Raw genomic sequence first — 19,043 nt, forward strand, 5'->3', positions numbered from 1 at the left:
GATTGCTCCTGGAATTACATAACGCTGCCATAAATGCATGCAAAGTTGTTAGTTGATGGTCATCTGAAGAAACAATCTTTTGAAATGTAAATTTTCTTGGATCTGTGTTCACTGGCTTTGTAGGTCTGCAGCTGTATTTTTATCAGGACATATTACCTGGGGCTTTGTCACATTAGATGTATTTTAGATGGCAAAGAAGCACCCAGAATTGCTACTACCATCTCCCATCTCCCATCTCCCATTCAATTAAAAGAGAAATGTGATAGCACTGGTGCTCTGGTACTTTTTAGTCCACATTTTATGACTGAAAAGCATGAGTATCTTTGCTGTCATGCATTTCCTATTTAGGTGGCAATAACAGTTTTAGTAAACAACACTGGATGATTTACAGTAGAATGATCTCTTCAGTGTTTCTCCAGGGAGGTAGTTTTACAATTACTGAGATTTTGTGGTTGTCTGTATGCCAGGAGGGGAAGTGCTGGAAATATATGCAGTAGTCTGTCATCCTTTATTTAATGTGTAGAATCCCTTTCATATTTTTGTGCAAGGCCTACAGATATGGGATATAAATGTGGACCAGGTGTATATGAAGCATGGTGTATTATACCATCTTTAGTACCAAAAATTTAAATATGTGCGATGTAGTTACTATAAACTGCACCATATTGAACCATAAGAAGTTGGTTGAAAATATATTAATATACCGTGTTAAAATAACTTGTAATCGTTGAATTTACCTTCTGCGATATGTTACGCTATTAAGAAGTGCTGGTGTAATTTGTTATTTCAAGGCCCCTAATATCTATGCTTACATTAATAGCTACATTACTTACAGATGTAGATGTTTGCATTGGATCCACTAATTCTTTAACGTTCTATTCAATAAATATATTTTTTATTAGCAACAGGATCTGTCTGATGGGGACCTGGATGTGGATTTGGCTGGGGAGGATGAAGCGAACCATTTAGAGGGCAGCTGTTCTTCTGCCAGTTCCACTGCCACCAGCATCACAGAGGAAAATGATATAGATGAAGAAACCATGTAAGTGAATATAAGTAGACAGAAAAATATGGAGATCAGTGGATCAGTCTTTTCTTGCCTTGAATTAGAGTGATGTGAATCTTGATCTTTTAAGCTGAACATACACATACCAATAAAAACTCTCAACTCCAGACCCATTTGAGAGTTTAATGACCAGTGCATAGGGCCCTCGGGAGGACCTGCCTGGTTGACACCTGGCTGAAAATCATCCAGATATCAATTAGACAAAAAAACAAAAAAACAAAAAAACAACCATCACTTAGGAACTACATTGGTCTGTTGATGCAGTCCTTGTCTGACAGGTCTCCTTTGGTCTGCTGTATGATACAATTGTTGGCAACCACACACTATGTATGGTCAGCGTTAGACTACTCTACCCTTTCTTCTTTGTTTTATTTCTCTTCTCTCTTTTTTTTTTTTTGTTTGCCTATGCAGTACATTGTTGGTGGACATAAGTTTATACATGCTAAAACCTGATTGTAAACCGCTCAGCTATGTTATGTACAAATAATATCTACATGAAAATGTATATTCTTCTAAATGCACTTGAAATAAATAGAACCTGGTGTAATTCCTGTAGAACACTGTTTTTTCCTGCAATAGGAAAAAATGTTTTTTACAATTTTGGGTAACAAAACTAATGTTTTTATAAATGTCCTCTAATGGTTGATATGTAGCATGAAAACTATGCATGTTATGTGTTTTCAGGTCAGGGGAGAATGATGTTGAGTATAGCGGCAATATGGATTTAGAAGAAGGAGAATTAATGGAAGATCCATCTACTGCTGGGGCTGCTGGTAAGACTTTAAATGAGCATATCCTGGTGCCTTTAACAAGATGAGCATCCTCTGCCAACTATTTAATTTTACAACATTTAGGTCAGTGATCACCAACCAGTGGCTCGTGAATAACATTTTGTTCATCACCCCCTTCCCAAATAGCCAATCAAAGTCCTTATTTAGCATCCCCAAAGAATTTTGTTTGCATTTTGTTATCTTGGGAACATTGGTTGTAGTTTTGTTTTCTGTCTGTTTAACCTCCAAAAATCTAAATTTCATCATTTTTGTTATAGTGCTTCTTTTTTTTTTTTTTTTCTTGTTACAAAATATTTTTATCTGTTTTGTCTGTTGCTGAAGTTTCTTCTCCTATACTGGTCCACAGTCTTTGTGTTTAGGTGTTGTGAACAAAAATAATTAATATTACTATTCTATATTAAGAAAAATTAAAGTCTCAAATAAAAAAAAATTTCTTGGGAGTTTTTTTTTTTATTTTGCAGCTTCTTTAGTCATTTAAATGACTCTTTTAGAAATGTTTGTTCTGTCTTTATTTTAAAGCAGGTGGCCATGGTTATGGCAGTGGGAGAAACTCAAGGCGCACAGGAAGCAATATTGGATCCACTAGCAGCAGCAGTTTGTTAGACTTGGATCCTCTGATTTTCATTCACTTGCTGGACTTAAAAGACAGAAATAGTATGGAAAATCTTTGGAGCCTACAGCCAAGGCCACCAACATCTATTTTGCAGGCTTCAGGTACTTTTTTGAATAATAGTATTAAATATATAGTTAGTTGTATTGTTGCTCTTGTCCTCACTTATGCTACCTGCAAGCCATCTTGGGCTGCATGACTGCCCTCCAGATTCACCTGTCTCTCTGATCTTTAATCTAACACACACACATTTTGACACTAACACTTATTTTTTTGCAGACACATTCATAACAGAAAATATGAGAAACACACATATATACACACACACCTTAAAAATAAAAAAAAGTTTTAGAAAATTATTTTCATTGTAGAGTTTTTACTTATTTGACTTACAGAAATGTTGTCAATTTAATTTTGGAGTCTCTGCAAGCCACATACTTAATGCATATTGGGCATCAAACTGTTTAGAAGACCCCCTTACTTTTTTCCCCCGTCTACGTGATGTCTTGACTTTTTGATTACCCAGTTAGGCCAGTTGGTAAGGTGAGGCCACCAGATGTCTGAATCTGTGGTAAATATGTCTAGCGTTATTTTGCCACACAACCAATATAATGGTTTCTGCTCTGTCAGAAGGTTTGCAGTCATTTTAATTTGTTTCTTATTGCTTTACTGAGCAAGCCAAGCTTCCATTCTATTTGCTTGTTATTATCTGTACAATAGGAAGCATTGCTTCACTGGCATATTTCAAAGCATATTTGGCTGTGATTACTATTATACAACTTCAGTAACACCAGGTTAATTAACTAAAATATATCTTGTTTTTTTCTTACCAGGATCTGGTTTCATTTAGATAATTTTTTTTTTTTTTTTTTAACCCCTCCTTCTCCGTTTGCTGTCTTGTCACGTTTTTCAGCTTGTGCTAGGTTTCATATTTTCATTATGACTAATCATGTTTTTGTCCTTAAATTGGCTATTTCAGTGTATATCAGTAGAAGCTGGAACAAATAGTTGTAAACCTAAATATATAGTATATCATTGTTTTTATTTCTCCCCTGCTTTTATTTTTTTTATACTAAAAATGTAGTCGTTCTTATGCTTTTATAGCAATATGTAATTCCTTGGTTGTTTTTTGTATCTACAAAGCAACATTTCCTATATTTAGCAACTTTTCAATTGGCCTTCATTTTTTGAATTGTTTGCTTTCCTCTTCTGCCTTAAGTTGGCCATACACGCACCGATATTATCGTACGAAATGAGGTTTTGCATGATATTCGCTGCGTGTATTGTAGATCGACTAGACGGCTGATATCGCAAAAGCTTCAGATATCGTCGATCCGGCGGGACAAATGATTTTGATCTGCGTTTAGGGCTGAATCCCTATTGTTTCTACCTCCATATCTGACAATTTAGCCCTGAACATCAGTGTCAGGTGTATGGCCACCTTTAGTGGTGCTCTCAACAAACACCTGGTATGCCATGGCCAGCATCAGACAGCCCAACCTTACTTTCTGCTTGATTATTTGCAACGGCCTCCTAAGCTTATTTTCTCAACAACTGCCCAGAGCACACTGAGCATGAGCAGTATCACTGACACTTTAAACAAAATCCAAGATAGTGCTTTGTAGGCCTGTTAGGGATGCTGAACCTTTAGGCTGGTGCAGTAAGTTCAGGATATAAAATAAAGGCATGGGATATATTCTCCAGAATACTTGGGACCTGGGGTTTTACAGATAGGGGAACTTTTCATAATTTGGATCACCATGCCATATATCTACTAAAATAATGTAAATATAAAATAAGCCCAATAGGATTATTTTGCTTACAAAATGGGTTAAATATCTTGTTTGGAATTAAGTACAGGGTATACATTTAATATTACAGAGAAACAGAAATAATTTTTGAATACTTCAATTATTTGCTTAAAATAGAGTCTGTGTGAGGTTGTCTTTCCCTAATTCAGAGCTCTCTGGGTATCGGGTTTCTGGATAAGAGATCCCCATACTTTTACAACATTTCTAGCTGTATTCATTTTTGGGTTTTAGGTCTCCTTTTACAAAGTCTATGGGAGGCAGGCTGCTTCAGAGTATTATAGTTTGTCTAGTGGGGACTAATAATATTGATGCAAGGACTGGCTTCAAAGATGCATTTAGCAGAATGTTTTAACCAACTTTAAACAGTGTAAATTACAACAATCTGCACTCAAAAGTGTAGTGCAATTCAAGGCATTAAAGGCTGAAATCTTTTCGCTTGCTTTAAGCTTCTCCATAAGAGAACCAGAACAACATCTTAAGACCTCTTGATGGTGCTGCTCTCTTGTGGTTCAGAGAAAATTGCCAGTTGTCCCTTTTAGCAAATAATTTAAATACTCCAACAAGCAATGGTCTGTAAAGCAGCCCCAGTTATTATTTATATAGCGCCATCATTTTACGCAGCTCTTTACAGAGTAAAGGGGTACAACATGACAGTTAAACAATTCCCGAAAAATGATTCACAGTTACATTGGATATTGAGTTCTGGGCAAGTTGTGTTTGCATCAGTTGCCTATAAAATAATATTATAAACATGTAGTTAAAGAGTATCAACTAATTCTGCAGCATTGTCAAATATGTTGATGAAGACATGGTGTAGATTGTTGGCTTATTTTCTTTTCTTGGTCTAAGCTTCATGTTCCCGTAAAGAGAGGGACCAAAGACGGCAGCAGACATCGTGGCGTGTTTCCCCAGATTTGAAAATGCTAAAACGTTACAAGTCTCAGGTGCTGGAAGTACGCAGCAAGCTGTCGGCTGTTAAGAACCAGCTGTGTGAAGTCAGAAACAACAATACTGCAGTCACTGAGAATCACTGTGGGAGCACTGGGGACCTGGACTCACTAACAAGCAGTAGTGCAGAGGGATGCACGAAGTTACAAGAGTTAGGTATGGAGCTCCTCAGAAAGTCTTCTCTTGCAAGCTGTTATGTGAGAAGTGGTAAGTGTTTAAGAAAAACAAATGTGAATTTTTAAAACATATGGCATCAACTTAAAGTAAAACTATACCCCAGAATACTTAACCAACAGATAATTTATATTATGTAAAATTTATGTTATGTTTACATAATCTTGCCAAACTGGAAAATATATCACAGTAATTATTGCCCTTTACATCCTTTCCCTTTATCCACCATTTAGTGATGGGCTGTGTGCTCCCCAAGAGATCACATGAACAGAAATAATGCAGCTTTAACTGTAACAGGAAGAATTGTGGAAGCAAAAGGCAGGACAGTGTCTATTAACTGGCTGATGTGACCTAGCATGTATGTGTGCCTTGGCTTGTTTGTGTGCACTGTGAATCCTATAATCCCAGGAGGTGGCCCTTTATTCTTAAAATGGCAATTTTCTATTTAGGAGTACCTAATAGCGCATACTACTAAAAACGTATATTTACATGAAAATGGTTTATTTAGATGAAGCAAGGTTTTACATATCTGCAATGCATAATATGCAATATATTTTTATAGAGACCTACATTGTTTGGGGGTATAGTTTTCCTTTAAAGTTTTTATATTTCATTTTGAAATTTCATATGGGGCTAGCCCTATTCTTCATTTGCCAGGGTGCCACAACCATGTGACCTGTGCTCTGATAAACTTACGGTCACACTTTACTGCTGAGCTGCAAGTTGGGTGGTATCACCCCCAACCTTTCCCCCCCAGCAGCCGATCAGCAGAACAATGGCAAGGTAGCAAGATGGCTCCCAGTAGTCTCAGAATAGCACTCAATAGTAAGAAATCCAAGTCCTGCTTGGGACTCCTCCAGTTACATGGGAGTAGGAGAAACCATAGGTTATCTGAAAGCAGTTCTAATGTGTAGTGCTGGCTCCTTCTGACAGCTCAGACTCAGTGCACTGAGATGGCTGCCTACACACCAATATTACAACTAAAAAAATAGTACTTATTTTCAAACCAGCTCTGGTCTCAAGTAGCCACTTGAACCCTGAAAAATCATTTACAGGTTTAGATCTAACTGGGAGATTTGTCGCCCACGGTTAAGCCAGGGCTACTCTGGGGACAAACCTCCAAGACCTACCAATAAGCATTGTATTAAACATGACATTTGCCTATTATGTCTATAATCAAAATAAAGGGTTAGGTATGTAGTTAAGAATAATGAAATTAGAGGGGCTGCGAATGATGGTATAGGCTTATGCATTGTACTGTAATACAAAAAAAGTAAACAAAAGCCCCAATACAGCCCAAAAAAATTTTACATTCTCATTCTTTCAACCTAAATCTGTATTTTTTGTGTTTGCAACTATCAATAACTTAGGACCTTTCTTGAAGGTTCTGGGCAACAATACATCTTCCGTAGTATTTCACACAGATTTGTACAAAACTGAAAATGTTTTTTAATGTCATATCTATAGACACTGGTATAAAAAATATCACTGTTAAACTTTTATTTTAGTGTCATTCAGTAAATATGAATAAAGGCCTTATAATCCCATTTTGTTACTTGACTACGCCCAGGGGCTTTTAGGTGATTCCATTTAAAGTAATTGTTGAGCATTTGAAGCTACAATACGTTTGCACCCCAAAATTATTGAAATCACTCTGTACTTTCTTTATACCTAATTCTTGTAAGGGAAAATGTCTAATCACTTTGTAAATGTCACATTGTATTTGAATGCAAGTGAAAAAACACTTTTAAAAGCCAAAGAGAATATTTTAATAGTTGCCATTGGCAACAGTTTTTATTCTTTATCACAATCAATGAAAATGAAACAAAACAACATCAAGTTATAATTTTGTGTCAGAGTACTTATGATGCTGGAGAACAAATATTCACTCAGAATTGCTAGGTGATGAAGAAACTTAGGGCAGAAGTACAGAGCCAGTACTGCTCATTCTAGAATTGCTCTACTATACATTGTTGTTCATGGTGTATCAAGGTTTGTGGAATTGCAAATCTACCTCCTTCACTTAGGTTATATAAGATGAACTAACACCAGGCTAAAAAAAACAAATGAAACACACAAAAAAAAAAAATTCAAAAACCTCCATCCATTTTTTTTTTGGTCCAGCTGCTGCAGAACTGAAGCCTCTATAACCCCATGTTACCAGAGCATTACATTACATTAACAGAGTAACATATAAAGCAATCAATAACCGATACAAGAGGTGAAGAGGGCCCTGCCCAAAAGAGCTTACAATCTACAAAATATTTCACTGTTAAGTTTAGAAGGCTATATAAGGGCTCATTATAGTGATACCGATGCCCTCTTTGGAAATTCTGACCTAATGCTCAAGGCAACGGAGCCATGATGCAGTCTGTTAATTGAAAATGGTTAAAAAATAGCATAATGGCATTTATATGACAACAATATCTATCAATCTATAAATAAATATTATATTAACTATTAAATAGTGTTGACTTTTTTTCCTTTGTCCATGCTTACCACACTGGATGTTATTGTTGAATTATAATTATAAGGCAACTCTGTGGTATTTTTCCAGCTAGCAGTAAGAAGAGCAACTCCCCCAAGCACTCCCGGTCAGGGGAGAAAGCTGGTGCCCTATCTTTGCGGAGAGCAATGGAATGTGGGGAAGGCAGCCATCGTGTCAAGGCAGAGAGTCAGGCAACTTCGGAAGGTAAAGTTTATTTACACTAATGCTCTTTGACCCCCCTCAGCACAGGGTCTGTGCAAAGGTGAAGGATCATTGGAGGGATGATTCTAAGATGAATATCTCTTTAACTGCACATTTTTTGTTAACTATGTATATGGCAAAGATTGATCTATTAATGTGAACTTTTAGATTTGTGAATGTTGTACAAAGGCGAACAACTCCTTTAAGAAACTATAGTTCTAACAGTTGCACTCTAGGTGCAGATTGTCATTGCCGTTTTCTGGAGATTTTAAGAACCCAAATCTAGAAATTCTAGAATTTCTGCATTCCTAACATTAAAGCTTTGTACATTTTAAGGTTGCAGTACTGGTACGAAGAATGTCAGCAGACATGGATCACCCAGGTCTCTGACAAACAGCAGCCCAGAAATCCCTTCTAGCTCTAAAACAGACGAGAGGCAGTCTGAACTGCTTAGCTCAGAAATACAAGCAATGTGCATGGACAAGGGCAGAAAAGTCATCAGTCTGGGGTACGTACTCATAACAATGTGATTAGTAAAGCAGCTTTATTAACGGCTAACATAACAGGCTGTTAGAATTTTCTTTTTTTCTTAAACTCTCAGGCTTATCATTCTCACAGTGTATTTGTTGCCATGCAACCATTTTGGCAAAGTAAATTAGCAGGTGTTTCAGGTGGAAGCCAAATCACAACATTATTAACTCTTTCTACAATATTAAACAACTGCCAAATGTGTTTCCTTCTCCAGTCACGATCATTCGATTCTATGGGGCTGATTTATTAACTTTCTTTACAAGTGCACCATTGTATATGATTATAAAAGATTTACCCATAGTTTGAGATGTAAAAATGTATATTCTGTACTTCAGTAAAACGTTCCAATATGGAAACAGTCTGAATCATTAATGATCAGGATAGGTTTTAATACACAGCATTACTGTTAAGCAGCCCTGTGTACTGATACCCACTGAAAATGTATGTATATAATTGCTCAAAGAATTTAAACACATTCAGAAGAACTGGCACCTCTGTCAGCTTTGATGGAAGTGCTGTTAAATGATAAAATAGGTCGAACTGCTTTGAATCCTTCCGGTAATCCTCATCTATGATAAATCAGCCCCTGTATGTAGAAAACCTTGCCCTGACTACTTCCTTTTGCATTTGGCAGAGCCTCGTTGAAATGTCATTGTTTTTATTGCTTAACAGATGTTCACTAGTTGTGCTTGTTATTTGAAGGCCCAGTTCTAAAGGTTGGAGTGGAAAAGACATCGTACAAATGGGCAGCCTTGACAGTGACCACGAAGCAGGAGAAATTACCTCTATGTTGTCTGAAGTCGCTTCAGTAACGTATCCAGAAGAAGGTAACTAAGGACTTGGTTGACTTTTAATCACTCCTAGGGGCACATTTACTAATCCACGAATCTGAATCCCGAACGGCAAAAATTCGTATTGGAAACGAAAATTTCTGAACTTTTTCGTCGCCGCCGCGACTTTTTCGTATTTTCCTCGACTTTTCGTCGCAAATCTTTCGTATTGAACGATCGTAAACGCCGGGAAAACCTTTCTGACTTTCATCCTTCAGTGCATGTCTGCATGGGCTCGATCAGTGCACTTGCGCACGAAAGAACGTTCGTTGTGTAACGAACGTTCTTTCGTTTAATCCGAAAATTTCGTTAAGTTGACGAAAAGTCGGGGAAAATACGAAAAAGTTGCAAAAATACAGATCATTATGAAAAAAACGCATTCGGACGCCTTCGGAGCGTTCGTGGATTAGTAAATGTGCCCCCTAGTCTAAAGATTCTTGTAGTTAAACTACTTATCCGAAAACCCGTTATGCAGAAAGCTCTGAATTACAGAAAGTCCATCTCCCATTTTAATTCAACTTTTTAAAAATGATTTCCTTTTTCTCTGTAATAATAAATCAGCACCTTGTACAGGTATGGGATCCCTTTTCCGGAAACCCGTTATCCAGAAAGTTCAGAATTACGGAAAGGCCGTCTCCCATAGACTCCATTATAAGCAAATAATTTTAATTTTTGAAAATGATTTCCTTTTGCTTGTACCTTGTACTTGATCCCAACTAAGATTTAATTAAAAACTATCTTTTGGGTTTATTCAATATTTAAATGATTTTTTGCAGACGTAAGGTATGGAGTATCCAAATTACTGAAAGATCCCTTATCTGGAAAACCCCAGGTCCCAAGCATTCTGGATAACAGGTCCCATACCTGTACTTGATCCCAACTAAGATATATTTAATCCTTATTTGAGGCAAAACAAACCTGTTCGGTTTAATTAATGTTTTAATGATTTTTTAGTAGACCTGAGGTATGGAGTTTTATATTACAGACCCCTTGTCTGGAAAACCCCAGGTCCTGAGCATTATAGATAAAAATCAGAAAATATTGCCCTTTTACATTCTTTGGTCCACCATTAAATGATGGGATGTGTGCTCCCTCAGAGATCACATGACCAGAAATAATGCAGCTCTAACAGGAACAAATGTGGAAGCAAAAGATATAACTCTGTCCATTAATTGGCTGATGGGGCCTAGCATGTATGTGTGCATTGGCTTGTTTGTGTGCACTGTGAATCCTTTGATCCCAGGAGGCAGCCCTTAATTCTTAAAATGGCAATTTTCTATTTAGGAGTAGCCAATAGCACATACTGCTAAAAAAGTATATTTTTATAAAAAATGGTTTAGTTAGATGAAGCAGGGTTTTACATATGAGCTTGTTTATGCAGTACAATTTTATAGAGACCTGCCTTATTTGGCGGTATCATTTTCCTTTAACTCAGACCAGGGGTCACCTACAGCTTTGCACTATATCCAGCAGCCTCCTTAGCTGATATGCAGGTAAATGTTGTACTTTTAGGATATCATTATTTTTCCTTTCCCCAATTAAATCCCCCATTGCCTGATCAGCACGGCCTGGGGTTTTGTTTTTAACAGGAAGCCAAGCATATTCTCTATGCCATTGTAACTGAAAGAGATCCAAGAGATATTGCTATAGAGTTATTAAAGGGATTCTTTCATGCTTTTTATGTGTACTTCTCTATCTAAATGACACTATTTCATAACAAATAATTCACTCTACCATTTAAAACTTTTTTTCTTAAACCAACAAATGTATTTTTTTTTAGCTGTAATATTGGTGTGTAGGCAGCCTTCTCAGTGCCTTGAGTCTGAGCTTTCAGAAAGAGCCAGTGCTACACATTAGAACTGCTTTCAGGTAACCTATTGTTTCTCCTACTCCATGTAACTGGAGGAGTCATGAAGCCAGACTTGAAATTTTTTTTTTTTTACTATTGAGTGCTATTCTCCTAGGGAGCATTTTTAGCAATTCAGGTGTCAGGGAGCTGCTATCTTGCTACTTTCCCATTGTTCTGCTGATCGGCTACTGGGGGGAAATGGAGGGGGTGATATCACTCCAACCTTCTGCGCAGCAGTAAAGAGTGACTTAAGTCACATGGCTGTGGCACCCTGGGAAATGAAGAATATGGCTAGCTCCATGTATAATTTCATTCTATTATTGATGTGTTTTGAAAAAAACATTTCCAATCACAGTATTCCTGTGACAGTATTCCATTAATGGGCACCTTTCACCCTAAAATTGCTTATCTCGCCAGAGGTGCAGGCTTTTAGAGCCTTCACTCCAGTGTGTGAAAAAATATCCCCCTGCAATGTTAGGCTGCCCACACTTAGCTCCTGGTTTGGAAAGCCATGTTTTGGTACTCACATGCGCATAACAAGCAAGTACCACAACTCACTCATTATGCACATGGATGTGACATAGGCGGGTGAGTCCCATCCACTGCTCCTACGTCACATACATGCACATAATGTGTGAGTGGGGAGTCTTGCTCATTATGCGTATATGCACTAAATATAATTGCCACCCACACCGGAAGTTCCCTCCTGGCCTAGTGCCGCCAGGGACCTTTTTTTTTTTTTTTTTTAAAAGAGCCCACACTCCAGTTGGGGAGCTGTCAGCTCGCACCTCTGATGAGGAAAGCAATTTAAGGTGATAGGTGCCCTTTAGGGAGTAGTGAGTAGGAGTTTCTGGTGACTGTCTCAGGCAATTGGTGGGCTGAAATTCTCCAGGACAGTAAATCTATTTTCCAGCTTGCTAACATAGGCACATTTATATTGTGATAAAGAGAACATTGTAAGCATTCTTTAAACTTGCTCAGGATTCAGCTATGTTACTCCCTTACTACTGTATAAAAATGTACTGAGCTACTGTAACGCTGCATGGGCATAACCACTGAGGAAAGGTAGCAGATAGGTGGCTTATACAGATGTTACTGTCAGTATACCTGTAGCCTTTTTATTTAGCAGACATCGTTGTTGAATACTTGGCAAGACAGAGTAGATTTAATTAGTTTTACAGATACGTATCTAGATCCAACAGGTAGAAGCAAATTATGCTTTCTAATAGCAAGAGCTCTACATCTGATATAAAGTTGAGCCAATATTAGACTTAATATTTCTGTAGCCCTTAACTAAGGCACCCTGCGTAAGTGTTGGTTGCTTTGTTTCTCCATAGCAGGGATGCATAGCTTATGCTTTCCGGATTGTGCTGATACCTGCCTCTCCTTTATTGCACCCTGTGAACCCCAATCAGCAGTGTTGCCTATGGCAACATTTAACTATAGTTTTTTTTTTTTTTTTTTTTTTTTAAATACCCAATAGTCTATGGCAGGGATCCCCAACCTTTTTCACCCGTGAGCAACACAATCATGAAAAAGGTTCCTAGGAGTAGCAATAAGAGCTTCTTGCAGGCTTATGGCAGCAGCGCCCCTGTCTTCAGAATATCCAGCTATTGCTGATCTGCAACTGCTTTCAGTCTCTTACTGCCATTGGCATTGGTCTGATATCTAGTGGGCTCTCATAGTTATATCACAAGCATCAGGGATGTGTATCAATTGACTTTTTATTGCCAGTGGAAAGAAACTGATTTTTCCTGTGACAGTTGCTTTCAGCTGCCTTAGACAGCTCAGTTCCACTAACTGTGACAGGGAAAATCAGCCATAATTAAGGCAGGCAATTTTATAGCTGGTATCAAAATGCAAAAAGAGGATTGGTGGGGAAAGGTAAATGTAGCCACTGAAAAAGTCAAAAAGGCTACACAGCCAACCCGGACTTTGGGTGAAGTGACTTGTCCAACATCACAGGGTACAACCAGCAGCCAAGGGTGGAATTGAACCCGCGTCTCAGTGGGGGTTGCCTACTGAGGGCGGATCCCCTAACCACTCGGCTACCTGGGACCTCCCGAGTATAAGAGGATCTATTCGTTCTCTTGTCTTAGATATGATGGTGATGTCATAACGGTGTGAAGGAAACATGCAGGGTTAAAGCCGGCTGCACCAAGACCTGTATGAGTAGGGGGACTGTTACATAAGCAGAGAGAATTAATCTGCAAACTGTGCTGCACTATTCATAACATAAAAATAGGCACAACATCGATTTGAAAAGTGTTTGACCTGAAAGCAGGTGCCTGTATGGCTATTCCAGCTGGACCCAATAAAGCCCTATGTGGGTTATATGAGAGACTTTCCATACAAGGCTGGCTGGCACTCTTATATCATGTATACTAACCGTATAAGCACATCGTCTTTAAATGTTGATTGCATCAATGTCTTAAACAGATTTTGTGTCTGTATGTCTATGTATATCCAATAATATATACGTAATTATGTTGGGTTGAAAACCCCAACGTACTGTTCTTCCACTTTAGCTTCTTCCGCTTCTTCTTCTTCTTAGCGCCCCCCCATTTTCTAAACGCTACTCCTCCTACAGTTTTAGGGGTACAATACCCAAACTCCCCACACATCTTCGCCCTATAGCAGAGCAGGTTGCTTGTGCTTTTCTAAGCGATCCGGACCCCCGTCTTTTTGTGGCGCCCTTCTGAACTCCCCAATTTTCCCATTGACTTTGACAGGGAAGATTTTCAAACTGCTGCCACACTTACAGCTTTGAAGCTACACTCCCCAAACTTGAATAACATAATCATGGGGTCACCCCGAATGAAGCAGCAACATTTGTTGGATGACCCCAAAGTGGGAGGGGCCAACAGCAGCCAATCATATTGTACCCATTGACTTTTATGGGAAACTGCTGCCAAACTTACAGCTTTGAGGCTACACTCCCCAAACTTGAATCACACAGTCATGGGCTCAGCCTGAATGAAAATATGATGATTGTTGGATGCCCTCAGAGAGAAATCCGGCCCTGGGACTGGCAGCCTACAGAAGGCTCTGTTTGGTATTATACTTGGTTTTTATGCAACCAAAACTTGCCTCCTTACCAGAAATTCAAAAATAATCATCTGCTTTGAGGCCACTGGGAGCAACATCCAAGGGGTTGGGGAGCAACATGTTGCTCACGAGCCACTGGTTGGGGAACACTGGTCTATGGTAATCACCCCAAACCCTTTTCTGATTGCATTTGTGAAATTATAAAGATGTTATTAAACATCTAATGCAGTGTTTTCGGTTAAATGATTAAACATTTATAAACAAGGTTGTAGCATGGCCACTAAATATGGTTTCTGGCCTTAAAGGGGTTGTTTACTCTTGAGTTAACTTTTAGTATGACATAGAGAGTAATTGGAGAAAATTTGCATTTGGTCTTCATTTTTTATTATCTATGGTTTTTTTAATTATTTCACTTATGTTCCGCGACTCTTCAGCTTGGGATTTTTAATAATTACCTGGCCAGAGTTCAGTGACCCCCATCTAAAAGTTGTAAAGAGTCCAAATCAATTTTGAATCAAATCATAATTAAACAAAACTATTCATAAATAATGAAGACTAGTTGGAAAGTTGCTTAGAATTGGCCATTCTTTAACATACTAAAACTTAACTTTAAGGTGACCCCCCCCCTTCCCTTTAGGGGTGAAGACACACAGAGCTACTAGTTGCAGCTACTTGTCATTGTCACAGCTACAGAAATAGATACAGCTGATCATTTACTGATTATTTTCTCTACATGTGTTTTAGCAAAGGCAATTCTCAATATTGTCTATGGCAGGGTATTTTCTGGCATTTAGTAGCTGTGACAAGTAGCTAAGCTAAGTAGCTCTGTGTGTCTTCATTTAAGCTAAGCTAATGTGTATAACCCCCTTTCCTTTTGTTAGAAAAAGGAATTATTTAGGGCGTTGCTAATGAATTGGTTCATTACTTTTTATTAGTTCATTACTATTTATATTGGGTGCAAACCACTAACCCATGCATTTAAATAAGACAAAGACATCCTGTTTAGTTAGATCTGCATGCAGTGATTTATAGAAATCTTCTAGGCTGATCAAACTACAGAAGGCCCCATCTGGCATGGCTTGTACCTATTACTGAACAGCAAAAAGAAGCTGTATAAAGAAAGGCAATTGTTGATCCAAACCCATGTTTCTATAAACAAACTGATTTTCCATTGTTGTTGTGTTCCTCTCTTATTTTTTGGTGTTTATTATTTCCATAATGCTGCATGCTAAGTACCACTATAGGTTTGACTCAGGTGTTATAACTTAAGCTATTTCATCAAACCTACAGGCATTTCTAGTGGCATCGTCTCAGTGGTTTCTTTATTTAATTGTCTTGGTTTCTAACATGTCTGTGCATGTGTGCTCCTTTGGTGATGAAGTGAAGGTCCAGCACCCAGCTGATGCTTATGAGACATGTACGATAGCATTCAGTGAAATGCAAGTTAGGCTTGTTCCCTTTCTGTCTTAATTGTTTATTTTTTATAATTCTTTTTTAAATATTTGCCTTCTTATTCTGAATCTTTCCAACTTTCGATTGGGGATCACTGACTCTGGTAGGCAAAAACTGCCCTGTAAGGCTACAATTATATTGTCTCTCATTTAAACCACTGTCTGGTTGCTAAGATAGATTGAGCCATAGCAACCTGATGACTGATGAAATTCCAAACTGTAGAGTTGCTGAACAAAAAGTGAAATAACTTAAAAAATGAAGACCAATTGCAGATTGTCTTACACTATTACCCTATACATTATACTAAAATGTTAACGGAAAGCTGAACAACCCCTTTGATAAATGAAACTGGAATGGTGTTTGTGGCCCCTATCTTTTCAGTAATCATATACCTTTTTGAAACAAATATCCAACTCTTCTGTTGTTTCCTTGCTCTGTGAGCTAAAAAATAGTCGTGATTTTTTTTTTATTTTTATTTCCCCTAAGTGATACTCCACATAAAATTGTGCCTTTGTTTTTCTACATGGCTGCATTCTTCCGCCCCTGCACTCATTTAAATTTCAGTGATTGATAGAGTGTAGCACAGAACTTCTATTAAGGTGCCAGCATCTATCCCTGTGTGGAGTGTGAAATTGTGTGTAGGTGTTGGCATTTAGAGAAGGCCTTTCAGTAACATGGTAAGAGACATTTTCACACTTAGTCACTGCTGTCTGATGCGCTACTGTAGCTTTTAGGCTTCTTATAGCATTTTAACATTTTCAGTGCTGTTATTAATAGTGTTGAGCTCAGAGATGAAAGGGATGCGCGAGACACCGTTCCATTTTAATCACCTGGTTGCCGAGTTTAACCCCTGTGTTCCCACACTGTTCTTTTCTAACAAGTGTTTTGTATTCTGACAGCTGCTGTGTGCTCCAAACTCGTTCTGCACATATTGCCAGGGATGAGCAGTGACAGCGACATTGAATGTGACACTGAAAATGAAGAACAGGAGGAAAACATTACGTGTGGTGGATTTAATGATAGCTTCACATCGCAGGCTCAAGGGGAAGGTAAGGAACTGTGCTGTTATCATTGCATCTTCCTGTGCGTGTCCTTTCTTTACTATACGTCCCCTCTATATCTAGCTATATGCTTCTATTTCCTTCATCATACCAGTAACCCATAGAGTCAGAGTGGTGTTTGCCTTTCTTGGGTGCATTTTCATCTCCCTAATGCCTTTGATTTTATTTCATGGCTGTTGAACATTAATCTCAATGATTTGTGAGCCACACGGCAACTCGGAGCTGAACTAAATATAAACTTAGTTTCTGGAAGTCAATGTGCTTTATCCATTACATTTATAAAACCAGATGGATAGAGATAATAGCACAGCAGGGTACAATTGAAGAAACTCAAAAATAGAATATAGTTGCAACTTTCTTTTTACAGTAAAATTAGCAGCAAAATATGCAGGCAATAGGCCCTATTTCAGTGTTTTTGTTAGGGTAGTGGCGCAGAGGCCACAAATCTCCTGAAAATGCCTTTCCCATTACTTGCAACTGAATAGCTACATGTGGTGACCCAGGTTTATTGCTGAAAAATGTATAATAAGGTAACCTTCAGTGATAAAGCTAGATAATTGCATATAAAGCATTTAACATGCAGTGATTCGAATGTAAGTAAAAAGAAAGGCACTTTGGGAGTTTTGTTGCCCATTGGGTAGTGCATTTCCAGTGGGTGACAAATCTTCCCACGTACTGTGGCTTTTAACCTTTTGCTCAGAGGAATTAAATTATGCTGATACAAAGAGAAATTTTGAATGTAGAACTGGTTTAGAAAACCATTTTAATTACTGATTTTTAAAGAACTTCTAAAACTAAACTTTATTAAAGGGGTTCAATGGAGACCTACCCTAAACAACATTGTGGGGACAGCTGGGTCCCAGTCCATAGGTTAAGAATCCCTGATGTGACCACCATTACCTTTATCACCATTTGCACTCTGGCCTTGATTCCACAGGTTTTTACTAAATCTGGAAACATTTTTCCAGCAGTATTTTAGAGTATTCAAGAGAGCCTTGTTGTTTTAAAATATATTTCTACATATTTAAGATGTTCAGTGGGGTTGAGGTCTAATGACTGTAGATGGAAAATACTTCTTGCTCTTCTGCACTTTGTAAGAAATCCTCTACTATAAAGCCAATGACTTGCCTCTACAGGAAAAAGTGGTGCATATCTCTGGGCACTGTGCAGTCATAAACTCCAGAATAGGTGAAACTTCTCGGTCTGAACATTTCCATCACCATGTTTGAGTGTAGATTTTATGCACAGTTTAAACCTACCATGCTGTTTGACTCTCTTCAGGTCCTCCGAGTGCAACTATAGACTGCAGATTGTGTTTGTAAACAGTACTTTATGCTAGTCTTAAGGTGGCCATACACGGGCCGATTCTAGCTGCTGACATCAGTTCATTAGATTCATTTGGCAGGTTATCTGCCTGTGTATGGGCACTACTGATGGGCCTGCATGACCAACATCAGACCTGAAATTGGTCAGATTTGACTTTTCCGTCGAATTGAGGACAGGGTCGGCTCGGTGATGTGGCCCCTAAGCCATAGCGCATGTACCCATAGTTCTAATTCGATCGTTTGGCCCCAGGGCCAAATGACTAAATTGGCCAAATATCGCCCACCGGTAGGGGATAGCATGGTCACCAAGTGTGAGTACTCATTTTTCATGTAGCTTTGAATGCTGATGTTACCCTGTCTTGTTAGGTAGTTTTTACTCTCATGAAATTCTGTGCTTATGTCTATAGGGAAAATTACATATAATGCACATATAACCTATATAATAGCAAGTAAAGCTCACCAGGTTTAGGTGTGCATGCCCCAGACCTTCAGCTCATATAGAAAACTCATACTATACTATAAGATCGCAGCAGTCAAATTAGTAAATTAATGCAATACTTTACTACAAAAACAAGGTGTGTGCATAGTGTTATGTGTTTCATGCAGAAATACACTTAATTATAAGCTAAGGTCAGCCTGGCCTTGCTTCAGCAGTTTGGTGCTGGCACAGTTTGGTTTTGTAACAACAATGGCTCCTCCATCTGCATCACTAGGCTCCTCTGCCATTGTAACTGCTGGACAATATATTACAGGACCATATTTCTATAGTAACTTTCCAGTATGTTACCAGTAGACCATCCCTACTGTCTGTTAGGGGCATGCAGGTTACTTTTGGATTTCCTGACCTTTCCTTATAGA

The 19,043-nt window shown here is 38.3% G+C and overlaps 1 protein-coding gene across 3 annotated transcripts in view; it reads left to right on the forward strand.

Moving 5' to 3' along the window:
- The window catches only part of trim37 (tripartite motif containing 37), a 46,723-nt gene that overhangs the window by 24,758 nt on the left and 2,922 nt on the right, over positions 1-19,043 (forward strand). For 2 of the 3 annotated variants that reach the window (XM_012956217.3, NM_001097264.1), the window contains 8 exon segments: positions 903-1,042; positions 1,751-1,839; positions 2,377-2,571; positions 5,128-5,433; positions 7,958-8,092; positions 8,426-8,597; positions 9,323-9,447; positions 16,699-16,848. In XM_012956217.3, the coding sequence (XP_012811671.1) occupies positions 903-1,042; positions 1,751-1,839; positions 2,377-2,571; positions 5,128-5,433; positions 7,958-8,092; positions 8,426-8,597; positions 9,323-9,447; positions 16,699-16,848 (1,312 nt within the window). 3 annotated transcript variants of the gene reach the window in all.

The sequence above is a fragment of the Xenopus tropicalis genome, chromosome 2, assembly GCF_000004195.4.
Source record: "Xenopus tropicalis strain Nigerian chromosome 2, UCB_Xtro_10.0, whole genome shotgun sequence".
Lineage (NCBI taxonomy): Eukaryota > Metazoa > Chordata > Amphibia > Anura > Pipidae > Xenopus > Xenopus tropicalis.